Source organism: Apostichopus japonicus, chromosome 18 (genome assembly GCF_037975245.1).
Source record: "Apostichopus japonicus isolate 1M-3 chromosome 18, ASM3797524v1, whole genome shotgun sequence".
NCBI lineage: Eukaryota > Metazoa > Echinodermata > Holothuroidea > Aspidochirotida > Stichopodidae > Apostichopus > Apostichopus japonicus.
The window spans coordinates 15,806,575-15,827,162 of record NC_092578.1 but is presented as its reverse complement, the minus strand read 5'-3'; the positions used below and the strand labels follow the sequence as shown (position 1 = coordinate 15,827,162).

The window sequence follows — 20,588 nt, the reverse complement described above, 5'->3', positions numbered from 1 at the left end:
AGTAAAACAATCAAACCTTGAGGTCCTTTCCATTGTTTCCAAAAGTCGGGTTTATAAGGAAACAAAACAAAACGTGCTTTTAATCTGACAATTCTTTTGGCCGATAACAGTTGGCACAAAAAGTCAATACCAGTTTGGTAACACAGGAGATCAGAGTCATGTGATTTTTCTGTTTCCCATTGTACATTACTAGTTGAAATTGTAGCACATGATCCTTGAGTGTAGAGCGTTACACACACCAAAACAAGAACAAGGAACACCGGCTTTAGTCTTTACTAACATCATACCAACTTTTATGGAAGAGGTCTAGCAAGTCACATTATTTTGCTTATGCAGAAAGAACAAGAGGTAAAGAAGGGCATTGTTGCTTGCACTTGTTCTTTCAACTTTTCAGTTTCGTGAACTTTCAAGGCTTTAGACTAACTCTGTTACAGTGTTACTGTTGACCGTATATACTACTTTAATTTCTAGGCCAAGGCTTGCAGTGCTGTATTTTCTGAAATTTGTTACTAACTAGCCTAGGCCTATTAAATTCAGTTCGGTTTAGAATAAGTAGATCATAGCTAGGACTAAGGGTAAGACTGAAGGTGTAACGTGGGGCTAGCCTAGCCTAGACTAGACACTAGAGACATGAATTTGAGCTACACAGGTTAATGCAATGTGTATTTGTGCAGATAAAGTAAGAAAAACATGTTTCCCTCCTGTACAAATATTTGATAATAAATGTCGATATTGTGTACTGTCACTGTAAGTACCGAAAGACCTATTTTAGAAGCATTTATATCTTTGTTGACAATTTAATCATAAAAGGCAATAAATTTTGCGACCAAATTTATGACTGGCAGGCAGCTCTGTGGTCGGTACCGTAAGTAATCTGACATTGTTGTTTCGTTTTTCCGGGTTCCAAAAACAAAGTATGCAATCGGGTATGCCAAAAAAGGTATGCAAAAGAAAAGTATGTATACCGGTGCTGTGGCCGAGTGGACAAAGGTGGGTGGCATTTGAAGCAATGAGGCTTAGCAATCAGGTTCGAAACCCGGCCGGGTCATAGTAAGGAGGGTTTTACATCCAATAGCAATCTATGGTTTTCCCATCAGAAATGACTTTCTAAATTGAAAAGATTCTAAATTTGAGTTAAAATGTTGAATTGTTTATATAAATTCCTAGAAAATGTCAGGGGACACGAAACCAAACATCCTATATTTCTGGTATTCGGGATTTCTGGTCGGTAACTTGGAAAAAAGGGGCTAGGACTTGCTGTTCTGCACTCTGTTTTGAAACAACTTTGTTCCCCATGGCTGCACTGCAGCAATGTCGAATGGGGTGCCTTTGCCGACAGTACCTCAGTATTTTGAGAAAGTGGTCAGACGCTGGGATTATACACTCTCGTCCGTCCGATGGGGACGTTAAATGGCCGTTCCGAGAGCAGGAATGGGAGCCAATTCACACCCCTGCCTCGTTATCCTCTGAACACTAATTAATCGAAGAGTAGAAGGCTTGAAATAAGCAGGTGTTCATCCTTGATCTAACACGGATAGGGTCTCAAATATTATAGCTACTGTAAGGCTTCCTGATCCTTCAGTCTCCAAAACTTAACTAAACTATGACAGAGAACTTCCCCCAATTATAGCTAAGAATAATCTTGCTCTGTTTGGGAGATATCCCAGTTTCAAAGAGCCATCATTTTGTAGAACTATGATGTCATAGTGATGTCATAGGATCTAAAACCTTTCACATTTCTCTTTTTTTTTCTTTTTTTCTTTCTTTTTCATATTTTCAAGGTAGAAAGTTAACAGCACTGTTGACACAGAAACTAAAACCATCATTTAGATCATGTGTAAAAAGCTTCAATGTTTTAGATTCAGTATTTGCAAAAGCCATCTCCAAAATACAAAAGGAAAAAAAAACATTCTAAAAGAAATAAAGAGAAAGATAAAAGGTTAAAGCAGATGTAGTTCGATGACATCATACTGTATATATAGTATTTAGACTTGATCAAGTCTTCTGCATTTTGCGTGCAGCAAACATTAAATCTGTGATTTCTACCATTTGAATCGAATAACAGTTTTTTTCTCAACTAGTTTGGGAAAGTTCTTCATGACAGTCTGTGGCAAAACCACACACTGAGAAAAGAACAAACTGGGTCTTTATTTGAATAAACACACTCTAAGAAAGATCGAAAGGAACGTTCATAAGTGTCAAATCTTAAAGGCATTGTAATGTTTTCATTTCGTAGCAACACCTCTTTACTATGAAAAGCTGGTTTAAATGTGTATTGAATTTCCATGGAAGGAACTGTTTTATAATTCCTGTCAATCTGTAAAGTTTGCTTCAAATAATTTTTTATTTTAAATTTTTTTTCTTTTCATTTTTACCAGATGAAGCTACTATTCTTGCTACTGGGAGTCCTCCCAGTCGCTTTGTCCCTCTTATGTCCCGACCAGGAGACGAGATGTGACCAAAATAAAACATGTTGCGAGCTGGAATCAGGAGGATATGGCTGTTGCCCTGTACCTAACGTGAGTCTCTCTCTCTCTAACTCTCTCTCACTTTTACAAGTAGCAAAGTGCGATGCAAAAAAATGCTGCACAAATTTAGCAAAAATGCATGGTAGTTTATCCTGTACACTGCATCATGTTGTCTTCGGTATTTTATCGGTGAAATAAGTTTCAGGAAACCTGAAAAATGCTTAGTACATATGGACGCAAAATGTGAACGCTAAATTATTTCTCTAACATTAATTTTGCATTCACTCTTGTGTAAAACACATTGTGGTCCTGCACAGTAACAGTACATACTAACATATATATCCAGTTTGGCTTGGTTTCCATCGCTAAGGTTACACTGGTTGGAATTTCCCACGAAAGGTCCCTCGACTATACTGTACTTGCTAAAGGACTGTATGACCGCTCCAATGGTTTATCCACTTAGATCTTTCTTTAGTTTATAGATTTTTTTTAGGGGGTAATCGATTACTGTACGAGCGTACTGTGCATGTGACTATGATTTGGTTGAGTCAGAATGACCAAAATTCATGAACCCAATCGCAAGAGCTCTTCAGTCGACAGTTTGGTACCTAAATATTTCGCAGGCTGTATGCTGCTCCGATGGAGAACATTGTTGCCCCTCGGGGTACACCTGTGATGTCAGCGAAGGAACTTGCAGCAGCGAATCAGAGAAATTGCCTTGGTTTGAAAAGGAGGTGGCGAAGAATGTGCATTGCGGTGGAAAGTACTACTGCAAAGATGGTAACACATGTTGTCCACAAGCAGATGGCAAATACGGCTGCTGTCCCCTGCCCAAAGTAAGTAGAAATGACTTTTGTCTTCTTTTATCGTGAAATTTTGTGGATTCCTCAAGGATTGAAATAACAAATTGGGGGAACATACTTGGCTGGAGTCTGGTTGCTAAATAATTTTTTTCCCCTTTTCTTCTTGATTCCTTGCTAATCAGGAGATACAAAGAAAGCACTCATTGTATTCGAAAGTTTTTCTAATCCAAGTCATTTTACTATGGCCAATTTTTTTTGGGGGGGGGGTGAGGGGGCATCACAAATTTGGTTAATCCAGGATACATCTAACAAGATATAATCTCTATTACGTTCTTCATCCTCACCCCATCCCCCCAAGCCAATAATACAACAACATAAAACACTGCAATATATATATATTTTTATATTTATATATATATATATATATATATTTGCCACTTCAAATCTATACAGCAAATCTATATTGTTGCAAGTTTGTGAAACTTAACAAAATCTTTTAGTGCAATCTTTTGACTAATTTTTGCTATACGTTAAGAAATTTTCTGAAAGTCACTTTTGATTTCCTCTGTTATGACATTTTCCTATCCTTTATCGTTTCACAGTTTCCTGCAGTAATTCTCAAATTTGCACCAAAAAAAAATATAAAAATAAAACAGAGGTTGTTCATTATTTTAAACTGGATGAGAAATTTGACCTCTGGATGAGGTAGTTTAAAAAAAAATGTGGTAGTTTGCCAAACACCTCCCCTTTTTAATAATAGGTCTATAATTACTTCCTTTGTTTCCCAAAATCTTCAAAGCCACTAGTCATGTGAATATTAGTTTAATTCCTGTGGCAGCAATAGTTGAATATTAATCCAAACAGTAGCTTTGGAATTACCGGAGGCAAAAAAATTGTGTGTGTGTGTGACTTACTTGGTTTTCTTGGTAAATGGCGGTTGAACTTATATGTGGATCTAACCCTAGATGAGTTCATGAATCATTTTTGCTGTCTTGGAGGTCAACGATCAATTAGAGGTCAAGAACTGGAAAACCTTGTACACAAATAACTAACAAAGTAAAGCTTGTGTGAATGTCATCCTTGGATTCTAGATTGACCTTGTAGTGAGTACAAGGATCTTATTGCTATCAATGGAGGTCAAAGGTCAACAGAGGTCAATGTCTAAAAATGGTTGTATTCAACATGATTTATACCGTCAAAGTAAAGCTTGGATTTTAAACTTAATGCCCCCCCCCCCGATATGTTTGTCCACGGTAGTGCAGGAACCTTGTTTTGTCAAAGTGGCTGAAAATTGTAAAATCCCACATGCAGTGTTATTCAAGAAAATATTCAAAGTAGGTACCGAGGAATCACCAAGTCTGCCTGTTGACTGGCTGGTTTATCCATTTTCAACGATTCGATATTGTATGTCTGCGTCCGTCATTGGTTGTTCAACGTGACAAGGAGGGTATCCAGCCAATGAACTGTCAGTTTACCGACCTCGATTGATCATGGCCCAAAAAAAAAAAAATTTGTGCATACAGTTTGTACCACTGAGCACTCTGTAATGCACAGGGCAAATGACAAAAATTTGAAACCAATTTTCTGAGTCAACTGTCTTGAAAATAAAGTGATCTGCAGTGACAGTTCAACAGGTGGGTCAGTAGACAATCAATCACTCTGCTATAGATGTACTTGCACAGCATTATACAGTGAGGATATCTGCTCTTCTTCTCTTTTTGTCAAGGCGGAATGCTGTGACACTCACTGCTGTCCGGAAGGGTTTTCCTGCGATGGCGACCAGTGTAGCAAGGAGGAGGGCAATGTATTTGTGGCCGGAGTAAGCAAGACAGAGGCGGTCATAGTTGAATCTGTGATGTGTCCCGACAGAAGGAGCGAATGTCCAGATGGAAGCACTTGTTGCATCCTTGCCACTGGACGATATGGTTGTTGTCCTTTACGTAATGTAAGAAATATTTGACCTCTACAAGGATTTAGACCCGAAATCCTTTGCCTATAGTGGAATCTATGTCAAAGATGTGTTTCGAAACCCGGTGCGAACTCCAGGGGCCAAGACACCTCCCCCCCCCCATGGGGACCCTGTGCCAAGGATCAAATGATATGATGGGTCGGCCTAAGACAAGTTTCTAAGATCGGAAGATTTTATAGATTTTCTAATGTCTGTAATGTAGCTCTCTCCCAGTACCGACCGAACTAGGAATCACAAACAAAAATCCTGCGGTCAACAGAGAGAGCCTGAGAGTGCCATATATCTGGTTCATTTAGAGGTGAAAAAGGAATAAAAAAAAAGTGATGAAATTCTCATTCACCCAAGCCCCTTGCCAAGCGATGACGAAGAGGGCTGTGAATGGTCAGTGATTAACGTGAAAAAAAAAAAAAACAGCAACACATGTAGCTCTCTAAAGAAAGGTTTAATGTGATTGGTTGGCTGTATTTGATGCTTAATACTGTAATCTTTGCTTGTGATGTAGCATTAAAGAGTTTGTATGCAATTCAAATCAATATGGCATGCACTATTACATATTGTGACATTTTTCCCCGACTGGAGGGCTCTTCTCTGTACTGTATTCAGTTTTGTAAAATTTGGATTGACCCAAATCATTGAATCACTGGAAAAAGTTTAAGCAGGTCTTCTTCTGTTCACACACTTATGAGTACATGAGATTACAGTACATGAGCCAATTATAGTCTTTGATATAACAGTGCATGAACCAATTACAGTACATCAGATTACAGGACATCAGATTACATTACATCAAATTACAGTACGTCAGATTACAGTACATGAGGTTATGATACATGAGATTACAGTACATCAGATTATAGTACTTGAGTACTTGAAATTACAGTACTTGAGATTACATTACATCCAATTACAGTACATCAGATTACAGTACATCAGATTACAATACATCAAATTACAGCATGTCAGATTACAGTACTTGAGATTACAGTACATCATATTACAGTACATCAGATTACAGTACATCAGATTACAGTACTTGAGATTACAGTACATCAGATTACAGTACATCAGATAACAGTACATGAGATTACAGTACATCAGATAACAGTGCATCAGATAACAATACAGCAGATTACAGTACATCAGATTACAGTACATGAGATTACAGTACATGAGATTACAGTACATCAGATAACAGTACATGAGATTACAGTACATCAGATAACAGTGCATCAGATAACAATACAGCAGATTACAGTACATGAGATTACAGTACATGAGATTACAGTACATCAGATAACAGTGCATCAGATAACAATACAGCAGATAACAGTACATGAGATTACAGTACATCAGATAACAGTACATCAGATAACAATACATCAGATTACAGTGCATCAGATTACAGTGTGTCCCACAAAATCAGATTACAGTACATGAACCAGCTGTAGAAAATGAGTCAACCCTGATTGGCATGTATACTCGGTGATGAATGCCTAATTGTACGATGAAGAAGACAACTGATGGCAGAGGGTATGGGAGAGGGCAGGGGTGGAGAGAACAGGGAGGCAGGGGCAAAACAGGGTCATTGAAAAGGGAACTTGTCAATAAAAAGATTTCTGCTCAAAAACACTTACTCATTTTCTGTTAAGACTATGGCCGTCATTGCAAATCACAATGCCTACTGTGAAGATTGAGTTTGTGTACTGTTATTCAATGTAATTGACTGTAAACCACCAACCAGTTCCTACCTGATGTATCTGATATCACTTTGATGACTTTTTCAGGCGGTTTGCTGCCCAGATCAGATCCATTGCTGTCAAAATGGTTTTACATGTGATCCTTCTCGAGGTTCCTGTAGTCGAGGAAGTGAGATAATGGCCTGGTTTGAAAAGACTGAAGCAACCACCCTTGGGGCAGTTATATGTCCAGGAGGACAAAGTGAATGTCCAGATGGAAACACATGTTGTCTTCTTTCCAGTGGACAATATGGTTGTTGTCCTTTACCAAATGTAAGAAATACACCATGTTTGTTAGAATTTTAATTTTGGAAATGTTTAAAAATCAACTCTTTTCCTGTAAGATAGGAAAGAACCTACCATACATATATGTAACTGATTCTATTAAATTGAATCACTGTCCAGAATTTTAAATTGCATCTTCTTAGTTTTGTTATGTAAATAATCCTTGGGATTCTAGCAAGCAGAAAGGTGTATGGATAATAGCAAATGAGAGTTTTTGGAGACCTGTTTGCCTGTGTTGTTGTCATTTTTCTCACTTGAAATCATATCCAAACTTTGTTTCTGATGCATATATTTACTCCAGTGTAAAATACTGCTTCTTTCGCAGGCTGTTTGCTGCTCAGACCATCTGCACTGTTGTCCAAATGGTTACACATGTGATGTTTCTGGAGGCACATGTAGTCAAGGAAGTGAGATTATGGCCTGGTTTGAAAAGACTGAAGCAACCACTGTTGGAACAGTTACATGTCCAGGAGGACAAAGTGAATGTCCAGATGGAAACACATGTTGTCTTCTTTCCAGTGGACAATATGGTTGTTGTCCTTTACCAAATGTAAGAAATACACCATGTTTGTTGGAATTTAATAATATTTCATTCAGTTTTGATATGACAATCACTGAAGGTAAAGACAACAGGTAAGATTATGATCAGAAAATGAGATGTTTTGGAAATGTTTTAAAATCAACTCTTCTCCCTGTAAGATAGGAAAGTACTTCCCATACATAAATATAACTGATTCTATTAAGTTGAATCACTGTGTACAATTTTTAATTCCATTTTCTTAGTTTTGTTGTGTAAAAAATCGTTGGGATCCTAGAAAGCAGAAAGGTGAATGGGTAATAGCAAATGAGATTTTTTGAAAACATGCTGGAAACCTGTTTGCCTGTGGTACTGTCATTTTATTTTACTAGAAATCATATCCAAACTTTTGTTTCTGATACATATATTTTACTCCAGTGTAAATAACTGCTTCTTTCGCAGGCTGTTTGCTGCTCAGACCATCTGCACTGTTGTCCAAATGGTTACACATGTGATGTTTCTGGAGGCACATGTAGTCAAGGAAGTGAGATTATGGCCTGGTTTGAAAAGAATGAAGCAACCACTGTTGGAACAGTTACATGTCCAGGAGGACAAAGTTATTGTCCAGATGGAAACACATGTTGTCTTCTTTCCAGTGGACAATATGGGTGTTGTCCTTTACCAAATGTAAGAAATACACCATGTTTGTTAGAATTTAATAATATTTTAGTCAGTTTTGGTATGACAATCACTGAAGGTAAAGATAACAGGTAGGATTATGATCAGAAAATGAGATGTTTTTTAAATATATTAGAATAAACTCTGTCCCTGTTAGATAGGAAAGTACTTCCCATACATAAATGTAACAGATTCTTGTAAGTTGGATCACTGTCTGAAATTTTTAAATTCCATCTTCTTATTTTTGGTTCCTTGCTAAAAGCAAAGGAACCTATGTATTCAGGTTGGCGTGTGTGTGAGTGTATGTACTGTATGTTTGTGTATGTGTGTGATGCTTTAGCTTGTATGCACGATAACTCAACAAGGGATTGACTGATCATGATCAAACTTGGTGGGTGGGTGGCCCATAGTGAGTAGATGAACCCTATTGTTTTTGGTGCCCACAAAGGTCACCAAAGGTCAGTTATGGTCCAAAAACCCAAAATACTAAAACTGCAATAACTCCCAGTGCCAATGTGCGACAAGGTTGATATTTTGGGACAAGTTGTGAACTGGTTAGGGGAACATTTTGAAACTTAACGGTCATGTGATCTGAGGTCACCAAAGGTCAGTTAATGTTAAAAAACTAGTATTTTTGCGATAACTTGAGAAGGAATTGTCCGTTAGGGTTGGGAGTTGCTTCAGTGTAATCCAATTGTCGACCCACATCTGGGTGACCCTTGACCTCAATTTGACCTCTGGTGACCTTTTCATGTTTTGGGGATTTTTACAGTTTCGATGCTCTTTTCAGATGTCAAAGGTACCTTCCGATCATAAATATCGATAGGTTGACCCCTGTGTGACCTTTGTGTGCGAACTTATATGGGGTCAAAGTTTTCGGTCGGAGTTAGGATGGCTGTACAGACTTATCGTGTTGATTTTTGGAATCAGCAGATCAAACTACATTTGAAACCAAGGTCAAAAGGTCAAAGGTCACATTAGAAAAAATGTGCTTAGTTTGGGAGAAAACGGGCGAAAAAGAAAATGTTTGGTTTTGATGCTAGATTTGGATATCAAAGGTACCTTCCGATCAAAAATGTCAATTGGTTGACACCCGAGTGACCTTTGTGTGTAAAGTTATACAAGGTCAAAGTAAATTTTCAGACATTTAATGCAGTAACTCTCAGTTCCAAGGTGTGACACGGTTGATATTTTGGGACAAGTTGCAAATGGTATAGGGGAATATTTTCAAACTTAACGGTCATGTGATCCGAGGTCACCAAAGGTCAATTAATGATAAAAAACTAGTATTTTTGCGATAACTTGAGAACGAATTGTCCGTTAGGGTTGGGAGTTGCTTCAATTTAATCCAATTGTCGTCCTGCATCTGGGTGAACCTTGACCTCAATTTGACCTCTGGTGACCTTTTCATGTTTTGGGGATTTTTACAGTTTCAATGCTATTTTCAGATGTCAAAGGTACCTTCTGATCATAAATGTCAATGGGTTGACCCCCGTGTGACCTTCGTGTGCGGAGTTATACGAGGTCAAAGTTAATTTTCAGACATTTAATGCAATTACTCTCAGTTCCAAGGTGTGACACGGTTGATATTTTGGGACAAGTTGCAAATGGTATAGGGGAATATTTTCAAACCTAACGGTCATGTGATCCGAGGTCACCAAAGGTCAATTAATGATAAAAAAACTGGTATTTTTGTGATAACTTGAGAACGAACTGTCCGTTAAGGTTGGGAGTTGCTTCAATGTAATCCACTTGTTGACCCGCATCTGGGTGACCCTTGACTTCAATTTGACCTCTGGTGACCTTTTCATGTTTTGGGGATTTTTACAGTTTCGATGCTATTTTCAGATGTCAAAGGTACCTTCTGATCATAAATGTCAATAGGTTGACCCCCGTGTGACCTTCGTGTGCGAAGTTAAACAAGGTCAAAGTTAAAAAAATATTAATGAGGTCACGGGTCAAACGTGAAAAACTCCCAAGTTGCAATAACTCAGCTACTATTTATTGGAATTTCGTCAAACTTGGTATGCTGATATCGGTAGATAGTCTCCACACACTGATGTGTGTTGCAATTGATATCATGCATGTTTATATGGGAAGGGGGGCCTAGCATTATTTCGTTATGAAAAGTTTGTATGCACAATAACTCAACAAGGGAATGACCAATCATTACCATACTTGGTGAGTGGGTGGCTCATAGTAAGTAGATTAACCATGTTGATTTTGGTGGTCATTTCATGAATATTAATGAGGTCATGGGGTCAAACGTGAAATACTCCAAATTGCAATTACTTGGCTACTATTACTAGTCGGAATTTCGTCAAACTTGGTATGATGATAATGGTAGATAGTCTTCACACACTGATGTGTGTTGCAATTGATATCAGGGCTTAGCATTACTTTGGCAACAAAAGTTTGTGAGCATAAATTACTGTTGTTGTATTAGGGCTTTGTTAGAAATTTCCCTATGAATGGAACTAATGAACAGCAGCAAGGAACCATGAAATGTTTTCATTCTGGTTGTTGTGTAAAAAATTGTTGGGATCCTAGAAAGCAGTACGGGTAATAGCAAATGAGATTTTTAATAAAAATGCTTGAAACCTATTTACCTGTGGTACTGTCATTTTATTTTACTAGAAATCATATCCAAACTTTGCTTCTGAAACATATATTTACTTCCAGTGTAAATAACTGCTTCTTTTGCAGGCTGTTTGCTGCTCAGACCATCTGCACTGTTGTCCAAATGGTTACACATGTGATGTTTCTGGAGGCACATGTAGTCAAGGAAGTGAGATTATGAACTGGTTCGAAAAGACTGAAGCAACCACTGTTGGAACAGTTACATGTCCAGGAGGACAAAGTGAATGTCCAGATGGAAACACATGTTGTCTTCTTTCCAGTGGACAATATGGTTGTTGTCCTTTACCAAATGTAAGAAATACACCATGCTTGTTAGAATTTAATACTATTTTGTTCAGGTTTGGTATGACAATCACCGAAGGTTAAGATAACAGACCTAGGATTATGATCAGTAAATGAGATGTTTTGGAAATGTTTTAAAATCAACTCTTTTCCTGTAAGATAGGAATGAACCTACCATACATAAATGTAACTGATTCTATTAAATTGAATCACTGTCAAGAATTTTAAATTGCATCTTATTTTTGTAGTGAAAAATATCGTTGGGATTCTAGAAAGGTGTATGGGTAATAGCAAATGAGATTTTTTGGAAACCTGTTTGCCTGTGGTGTCGTCATTTTTCGCACTTGAAATCTTATCCAAATTTTGTTTCTTTTACATATATTTTACTTCCACTGTGAATAACTGCTTCTTTTGCAGGCTGTTTGCTGCTCAGACCATCTGCACTGTTGTCCAAATGGTTACACATGTGATGTTTCTGGAGGCACATGTAGTCAAGGAAGTGAGATTATGGCCTGGTTTGAAAAGACTGAAGCAACCGCTGTTGGAACAGTTACATGTCCAGGAGGACAAAGTGAATGTCCAGATGGAAACACATGTTGTCTTCTTTCCAGTGGACAATATGGTTGTTGTCCTTTACCAAATGTAAGTAAAAAACCATGTTTTTTAGAATTTAATAATATTTTATTCAGCTTTGGTAAGACAATCGCTGAAGGTAAAGATAACAGGAAGAATTAAGATTAGAAAATGAGTTGTTTTGGAGATATATTAGAATAAACTCTTTCTCTGTAAGATAGGAAAGTACTTCCCATACCCAAATGTAACAGATTCTTGTAAGTTGAATCACTGTCTAAAATTTCTAAATTCCATCTTCTTATTTTTGTTGTGTAAAAATCGTTGGGATCCTAGAAAGCTGAAAGGGTTAGCAAATGAGATTTTTGAAAACATGCTGGCAACCTGTTTGTCTGTGGTGTTGTCATTTTTCGCACTTGAAATCATATCCAAACTTAGTTTCTGATACATATATTTTACTCCAGTGTAAATAACTGCTTCTTTTGCAGGCTGTTTGCTGCTCAGACCATCTGCACTGTTGTCCAAATGGTTACACATGTGATGTTTCTGGAGGCACATGTAGTCAAGGAAGTGAGATTATGAACTGGTTCGAAAAGACTGAAGTATTCACTGTTGGAACAGTTACATGTCCAGGAGGACAAAGTGAATGTCCAGATGGAAACACATGTTGTCTTCTTTCCAGTGGACAATATGGGTGTTGTCCTTTACCAAATGTAAGAAATACGCCATGTTTGTTAGAATTTAATAATATTTCATTTAGTTCTGGTATGACATTCACTGAAGGGAAAGATAACAGGTAGGATTATGATCAGAAAATGAGATGTTTGAGAAATATTTTAGAATAAACTTTTTTACCTGTAAGATTAGAAAGTACTTCCCATACCTAAATACAACTGATTCTATCAACTTGAATCACTGTTTAAAATGTTAAATTCCATCTTCTTATTTTTGTTGTGTAAAAAATCGTTGGGATTCTAGAAAGCAAAAAGGTGTATGGGTAATAGCAAATGAGATTTTTTGAAAACATACTGGCAACCTGTTTGTTGGTGGTGTTGTAATATTTCGTACTAGAAACCATACACAAACTTTGTTTCTGACACATATATTTACTCCAGTGTAAATAACTGCTTCTTTCGCAGGCTGTTTGCTGCTCAGACCATCTGCACTGTTGTCCAAATGGTTACACATGTGATGTTTCTGGAGGCACATGTAGTCAAGGAAGTGAGATTATGGCCTGGTTTGAAAAGAATGAAGCAACCGCTGTTGGAACAGTTACATGTCCAGGAGGACAAAGTGAATGTCCAGATGGAAACACATGTTGTCTTCTTTCCAGTGGACAATATGGTTGTTGTCCTTTACCAAATGTAAGAAATTCTCCCTGTTTGTTAAAATATAATAAAATTTTATTCAGTTTGGCATGACATTCACCCAAGGGAAAGACAACAGGTAGGGTTATGATCAGAAAATGAGATGTATTGGACATATTTTAGAATAAACTTTTTTTCCCTGTAAGATCAGAAAGTACTTCCCATACATAAATGTAACTGATTCTGAAACACATGTTGTCTTCTTTCTAGTGGACAATATGGTTGTTGTCCTTTACCAAATGTAAGAAAAAAACATGTTTTTTAGAATTTAATAATATTTTAGTCAGTTTTGGTAAGATAATCACTGAAGGGAAAGATAACAGGTAGGATTATGATCAGGAAAATGAGATGTTTTGAAATAGTTTCGAATAAACTCTCTTCCCTGTAGGATAAGAAAGTACTTCCCATACCTAAATGTAACTGATTCTTTTAAATTGAATCACTGTGTAAAATTTTTAAATTCCATCTTCTTATTTTTGTTGTTTTCAAAATTGTTAGGATCCTAGAAAGCAGAAAGGTGTATGGAAAATAGCAAATGAGAATTTTTGAAAATATGCTTTAAACCTGTTTGCCTGTGGTGTTGTCATTTTTCACACTTAAAATCATATCCAAACTTTGTTTCTGATACATATATTTACTCCAGTGTAAATATCTGCTTCTTACGTAGGCTGTTTGCTGCTCAGACCATCTGCACTGTTGTCCAAATGGTTACACATGTGACGTTTCTGGAGGCACATGTAGTCAAGGAAGTGAGATTATGAACTGGTTTGAAAAGACTGAAGCAACCACTGTTGGAACAGTTACATGTCCAGGAGGACAAAGTGAATGTCCAGATGGAAACACATGTTGTCTTCTTTCCAGTGGCCAATATGGTTGTTGTCCTTTACCAAATGTAAGAAATACCCCATGCTTGTTAGAATTTAATGATATTTTATAAACTTTTGGTATGACAATCACCGAAGGTAAAAATAAAAGGTAGGAAAAGGATCAGAAAATGAGATGTTTTGGAAATGTTTTAAAATCAACTCTTTTCCTGTAAGATAGGAAAGAACCTACCATACATATATGTAACTGATTCTATTAAATTGAATCACTGTCCAGAATTTTAAATTGCATCTTCTTAGTTTTGTTGTGTAAATAATCCTTGGGATTCTAGCAAGCAGAAAGGTGTATGGATAATAGCAAATGAGAGTTTTTGGAGACCTGTTTGCCTGTGTTGTTGTCATTTTTCTCACTTGAAATCATATCAAAACTTTGTGTCTGATACATATATTTACTTCCAGTGTAAAATTACTGCTTCCTTCGCAGGCTGTTTGTTGCTCAGACCATCTGCACTGTTGTCCAAATGGTTACACATGTGATGTTTCTGGAGGCACATGTAGTCAAGGAAGTGAGATTATGAACTGGTTTGAAAAGACTGAAGCAACCACTGTTGGAACAGTTACATGTCCAGGAGGACAAAGTGAATGTCCAGATGGAAACACATGTTGTCTTCTTTCCAGTGGACAATATGGTTGTTGTCCTTTACCAAATGTAAGAAAAAAAACATGTTTTTTTAGAATTAAATAATATTTTATTCAGTTTTGGTATGACAATCACTGAAGGGAAAGATAACAGGTAGGATTATGATCAGAAAATGAGATCTTTTGGAAATAGTTTTGAATAAACTCTTTTCTTTGTAAGATAAGAAAGTACTTCCCATACCTAAATATAACTGATTCTATTAAATTGAATCAGTGTTAAAAATTTTAAATTCCATCTTCTTATTTTTGTTGTGTAAAAAATCGTTGGGATTCAAGAAAGGTGTATGGGTAATAGCAAAGGAGATTTTTTGGAGACCTGTTTGCCTGTGGTGTTGTCATTTTTTGCACTTGAAATCATATCCAAACTTTGTTTCTGATATATATATTTACTCCAGTGTAAATAACTGCTTCTCTCGCAGGCTGTTTGCTGCTCAGACCATCTGCACTGTTGTCCAAATGGTTACACATGTGATGTTTCTCAAGGAACATGTAGTCAAGGAAGTGAGATTATGAACTGGTTTGAAAAGACTGAAGCAACCACTGTTGGAACAGTTACATGTCCAGGAGGACAAAGTGAATGTCCAGATGGAAACACATGTTGTCTTCTTTCCAGTGGACAATATGGGTGTTGTCTTTTACCAAATGTAAGAAAAAAAACCATGTTTTTTAGAATTTATTTATATTTTATTTAGTTTTGGTATGACAATCACTAGAGGGAAAGATAACAGGTAGGATTATGATCAGAAAATGAGATGTTTTGGAAATGTTTTAGAATAAACTTTTGTTCCTGTAAGATAAGAAAGTACTTTCTTTACCTAAATATAACTGGTTTTATGAAGTTGAATCACTGTGTAAAATTTTTAAATTCCATCTTCTTATTTTTGTTGTGTACAAAATTGTTGGGATCCTAGAATGCAGTATGGGTAATAGCAATTGAAATTTTTTGAAAACATGCTGGAACCTGTTTGCCTGTGGTACAGTTCCGCTCACGTATAACTCCACGTAGACGTATACTCTAAGTTTATCTACGCAATTATACGATGTTATACGTTTCTGTACGCAACTTTCTACACGGTGTCTACGCCGTGTCAACGCGCCTTAGGGCTTCGCTCTAGTGCCCCTAAATAGGGATTATACGCGCGTAAAGACGTACAATTTTGTATAATCTGTAAACGTAGTGTGTTCGCAGCCGCTTTACATAGCAGAGCTTCTATGGGTTAGAATAAACTGTGATGAAGAAAAGAGTCGGTAAATTCAGTATCGCACAAAGCCCAATTAATGACTTTCCAAAATATTCAACCACAGAGTTAGCATATACTTAAGGTGATAAGAATAAGAGTAACAAAGAAAACAGCGCTACTAGGAGCACAAACGATCGATACCATCAGTGCAAAAACTTTAGCAAGGAAACTATATTAATTACGACAATGTGCCCCAGTCTGTTACTATTTATACGAGTTCCTCCCGTTAGGCATTAAATTGAACGTAGGTAACAATCTATGAGAACTAGGTAGGCCTTGGCCGATCCTACCTCTTAGCCTACATCGAAAGATACGCCGTATACACCTCGCAAGAAAACCACGATAACCTTAAATGAGAATACAATATTTTGCACTTGAAGATCTGACTTCCCCCAAAATGAAATGATAAGGTTTAGAACTTTAGACCCAGTACTTCTTAATACATTGAGATTCCAATTACTAGTCAAAAATATTTTCTGAAGAAAAACCTTACGATATTTTGCACAACTATTGATAATTAGATAAGTGCTTCCTCACAATCAACGAGCCGCCCCGAAATTTGCTCCGCTTACGTAAAACTTCTATATATATAACACGTGGAAAAACCCAAGTTTTTACACACATAATTCCCATTGACATTGGTCACGGAACATAAGTAGGTCATCGACATTCGAACTTGCCCAAGTTCATCGCACCATGGGAACGACACAACACATTGAACATGATGGTACATTTTCCCGCCATCTGGACGCCGAGTGTAAATTTTGGTGTAATATGCAAATTATTAATGGTACTGTGCTGCGCGTTTAAAACTTAACCTATTGCGACACACACAAATTTTGGGAAGCTGTTGTAGAAGTAACTTTTGTATCAAATCTAAAGTACTGTAAGGTACTATAATTTATAAAAGACAGTTTTCTTCAGGTGGTAAGGAAAAGGGGTGTTTCGGTGAACTCGATCTCTTTGTATAGTATTTGGATACTTAAAATGACCATGAACATTCAGTTTCTATTTCTTTTTAGTAAGCTCTACTTAGCAGTTTTATCCTTTGTGGATCTTTATTGGAATAAATACGAAATGTATTGTTTGACGCCAGTATTTAATGGTAAGCATTTCTTAAATTGTTGACTGAGCTTCAAAATCCATTTTCCAAAAAGTTGGTTTTTATGAAGGTTTTAGAAAATCGACATACAGCTAGGGTAGAAAAAAATTAAGTTAACCACATTAACAAGAGTTGTTCTATCCAAATAAAATACATGTTTCTCGTACTGAGATCTGAAAAAAAACGGCCGGCCATTTTTCTTCTTTTCATGTGCTGATACTAGTTTGGAAGATGTGGCAACCTTTACAAAATAATTTTTAAGGATAGTTTAGATTTCTTGTAATCCAAATAGAGACTCGGGAATCAGGAAAAAGGAGGCCCCTTGCGCGGACGAGAAACATGTTTTGTTTTCAACCGAACCTGCTTCAAAGTTGTTTGGTGGATTTTTTTTTTTTTTCATTCTGTTGGAACCAACGGTAAATTATATAGAAAATTGACACAAGAAACGCTTAGTAATACTTTATTATTTCTTCAAACTGTTGCCAACTATTCAAAGTAAACTTATCCTCCGTGGAACAAAACCTCTACAACTGAAAAAAAAAGTGGGGAAAAGAAACACTGAATAGAAACCCAATAAACGAAAACCAGTTAAGTTCTATGCCGGCAAACACTTTACCTGCGTCCCTTTTACTGCTAGGTGAATATAACAACTTAAACTACGATGTAAGGAACGGATGTTTCAAACATCTCAGTAATTCTTTCGGCGACTATAATCCCTATTCATTGAGCACAATAGCATTTCCTGGGTATAAACTCGTACAGGGATTATATGCGGTCTCTACGCGGCGTCTACGCGGCAATATTTTTGTCAACGAGTTTATACGCGATTGTACTTGTTTATAATTTTTATGCAATTCTGTGCGTGTACACATGTCCAGTTATATGTGAGCGGTACTGTACTGTCACTTTTATTTTACTAGAAATCATATCCTAACTTTGCTTCTGAAACATATATTTACTTCCAGTGTAAAATAACTGCTTCTTTTGCAGGCTGTTTGTTGCTCAGACCATCTGCACTGTTGTCCAAATGGTTACACATGTGATGTTTCTGGAGGCACATGTAGTCAAGGAAGTGCAATTATAAACTGGTTTGAAAAGACTGAAGCAACCACTGTTGGAACAGTTACATGTCCAGGAGGACAAAGTGAATGTCCAGATGGAAACACATGTTGTCTTCTTTCCAGTGGACAATATGGTTGTTGTCCTTTACCAAATGTAAGAAATACACCATGTTTTTTTATAATTTAAACATATTTCATTTAGTTTTGGTATGACAATCACCGAAGGTAAAGATAACAGGTAGGATTATGATCAGAAAATGAGATGTTTTGGAAATGTTTTAAAATCAACTCCTGTAAGATAGGAAAGAACCTAACATACATAAATGTAACTGATTCTATTAAATTGAATCACTGTCCAGAATTTTAAATTGCATCTTATTTTTGTAGTGAAAAATATCGTTGGGATTCTAGAAAGCAGAAAGGTGTATGGGTAATAGCAGATGAGATTTTGTGGAAACCTGTTTGCCTGTGGTGTTGTCATTTTTCTCACTTGAAATCATATCAAAACTTTGTGTCTGAAACATATATTTACTCCAGTGTAAAATTACTGCTTCCTTCGCAGGCTGTTTGTTGCTCAGACCATATGCACTGTTGTCCAAATGGTTACACATGTGATGTTTCTGGAGGCACATGTAGTCAAGGAAGTGAGATTATGGCCTGGTTTGAAAAGACTGAAGCAACCACCCTTGGGACAGTTACATGTCCAGGAGGACAAAGTGAATGTCCAGATGGAAACACGTGTTGTCTTCTTTCCAGTGGACAATATGGATGTTGTCCTTTACCAAATGTAAGTAAAAAACCATGTTTTTTAGAATTTAATAATATTTTATTCAGCTTTGGTAAGACAATCACTGAAGGGAAAGATAACAGGAAAAATTATGATTAGAAAATGAGTCGTTTTGGAGATATATTAGAATAAACTCTTTCCCTGTAAGATAGGAAAGTACTTCCCATACCCAAATGTAACAGATTCTTTTAAATTGAATCACTGTCTAAAATTTTTAAATTTCATCTTCTTATTTTTGTTGTGTAAAAATCGTTGGGATCCTAGAAAGCAGAAAGGGTTAGCAAATGAGATTTTTTTAAAACATGCTGGCAACTTGTTTGTCTGTGGTGTTGTAATATTTGTTACTAGAAACCATACACACATATATTTACTCCAGTGTAAATAACTGCTTCTTTCGCAGGCTGTTTGCTGCTCAGACCATCTGCACTGTTGTCCAAATGGTTACACATGTGATGTTTCTCAAGGCACATGTAGTCAAGGAAGTGAGATTATGAACTGGTTCGAAAAGACTGAAGCATTCACTGTTGGAAGAGTTACATGTCCAGGAGGACAAAGTGTTTGTCCAGATGGAACCACATGTTGTCTTCTTTCCAGTGGACATTATAGGTGTTGTCCTTTACCAAATGTAAGAAAAAAAACATGTTTTTTAGAATTTATTTATATTTTATTTAGTTTTGGTATGACAATCTCTGAAGGGAAAGACAACAGGTAGGGTTATGATCAGAAAATGAGGTGTTTTGGAAATATTTTCGAATAAACTTTTTTTCCTGTAAGATAAGAAAGTACTTCCTTTATCCAAATATAACTGATTCTATTAAGTTGAATCACTGTGTAAAATTGTTAAATTCCATCTTCTTATTTTTGTTGTGTACTAAATCATTGGGATCCTAGAAAGCAGAAAGGTGTATGGTAATAGCAAATAAGATTTTTTGAAAACACACTGGAAACCTGTTTGTCTGTGGTGTTGTCAAATTATTTACTAGAAATCATATCCAAACTTTGTTTCTGATACATATATTTACTTCCAGTGTAAAATACTGCTTCTTTCGCAGGCTGTTTGTTGCTCAGACCATCTGCACTGTTGTCCAAATGGTTACACATGTGACGTTTCTGGAGGCACATGTAGTCAAGGAAGTGAGATTGTGGCCTGGTTTGAAAAGACTGAAGCAACCACCCTTGGGGCAGTTACATGTCCAGGAGGACAAGTTCAATGTCCAGATGGAAACACGTGTTGTCTTCTTTCCAGTGGACAATATGGTTGTTGTCCTTTACCAAATGTAAGTATAAAACCGTGCTTTTTAGAATTTAATAATTTTTATTCAGCTTTGGTAAGACAATCACTGAAGGGAAAGATAACAGGAAGAATTATGATTAGAAAATGAGTTGTTTTGGAGATATATTAGAATAAACTCTTTCCCTGTAAGATAGGAAAGTACTTCCAATACATAGATGTAACAGATTCTTGTAAGTTGGATCACTGTCTAAAATTTTTAAATTCCATCTTCTTATTTTTGTTGTGTAAAAATCGTTGGGATCCTAGAAAGCAGAAAGGGTTAGCA

At 36.6% G+C, this 20,588-nt stretch overlaps 1 protein-coding gene across 1 annotated transcript; it reads left to right on the top strand.

Moving 5' to 3' along the window:
* The first annotated feature begins 187 nt into the window (after positions 1-187).
* LOC139958997 (uncharacterized) lies at positions 188-20,426 on the top strand. Its single transcript, XM_071956466.1, has 18 exons — positions 188-348; positions 2,379-2,519; positions 3,092-3,304; positions 4,998-5,216; positions 7,025-7,249; positions 7,587-7,811; positions 8,241-8,465; positions 11,163-11,387; positions 11,796-12,020; positions 12,437-12,661; positions 13,088-13,312; positions 13,983-14,207; positions 14,624-14,848; positions 15,258-15,482; positions 18,172-18,396; positions 18,805-19,029; positions 19,430-19,654; positions 20,082-20,426. Exons 1-18 carry the CDS (start codon positions 331-333, stop codon positions 20,409-20,411), a joined length of 3,846 nt encoding a protein of 1,281 aa, XP_071812567.1. The 5' UTR covers positions 188-330; the 3' UTR covers positions 20,412-20,426.
* Positions 20,427-20,588: the final 162 nt, after the last annotated feature.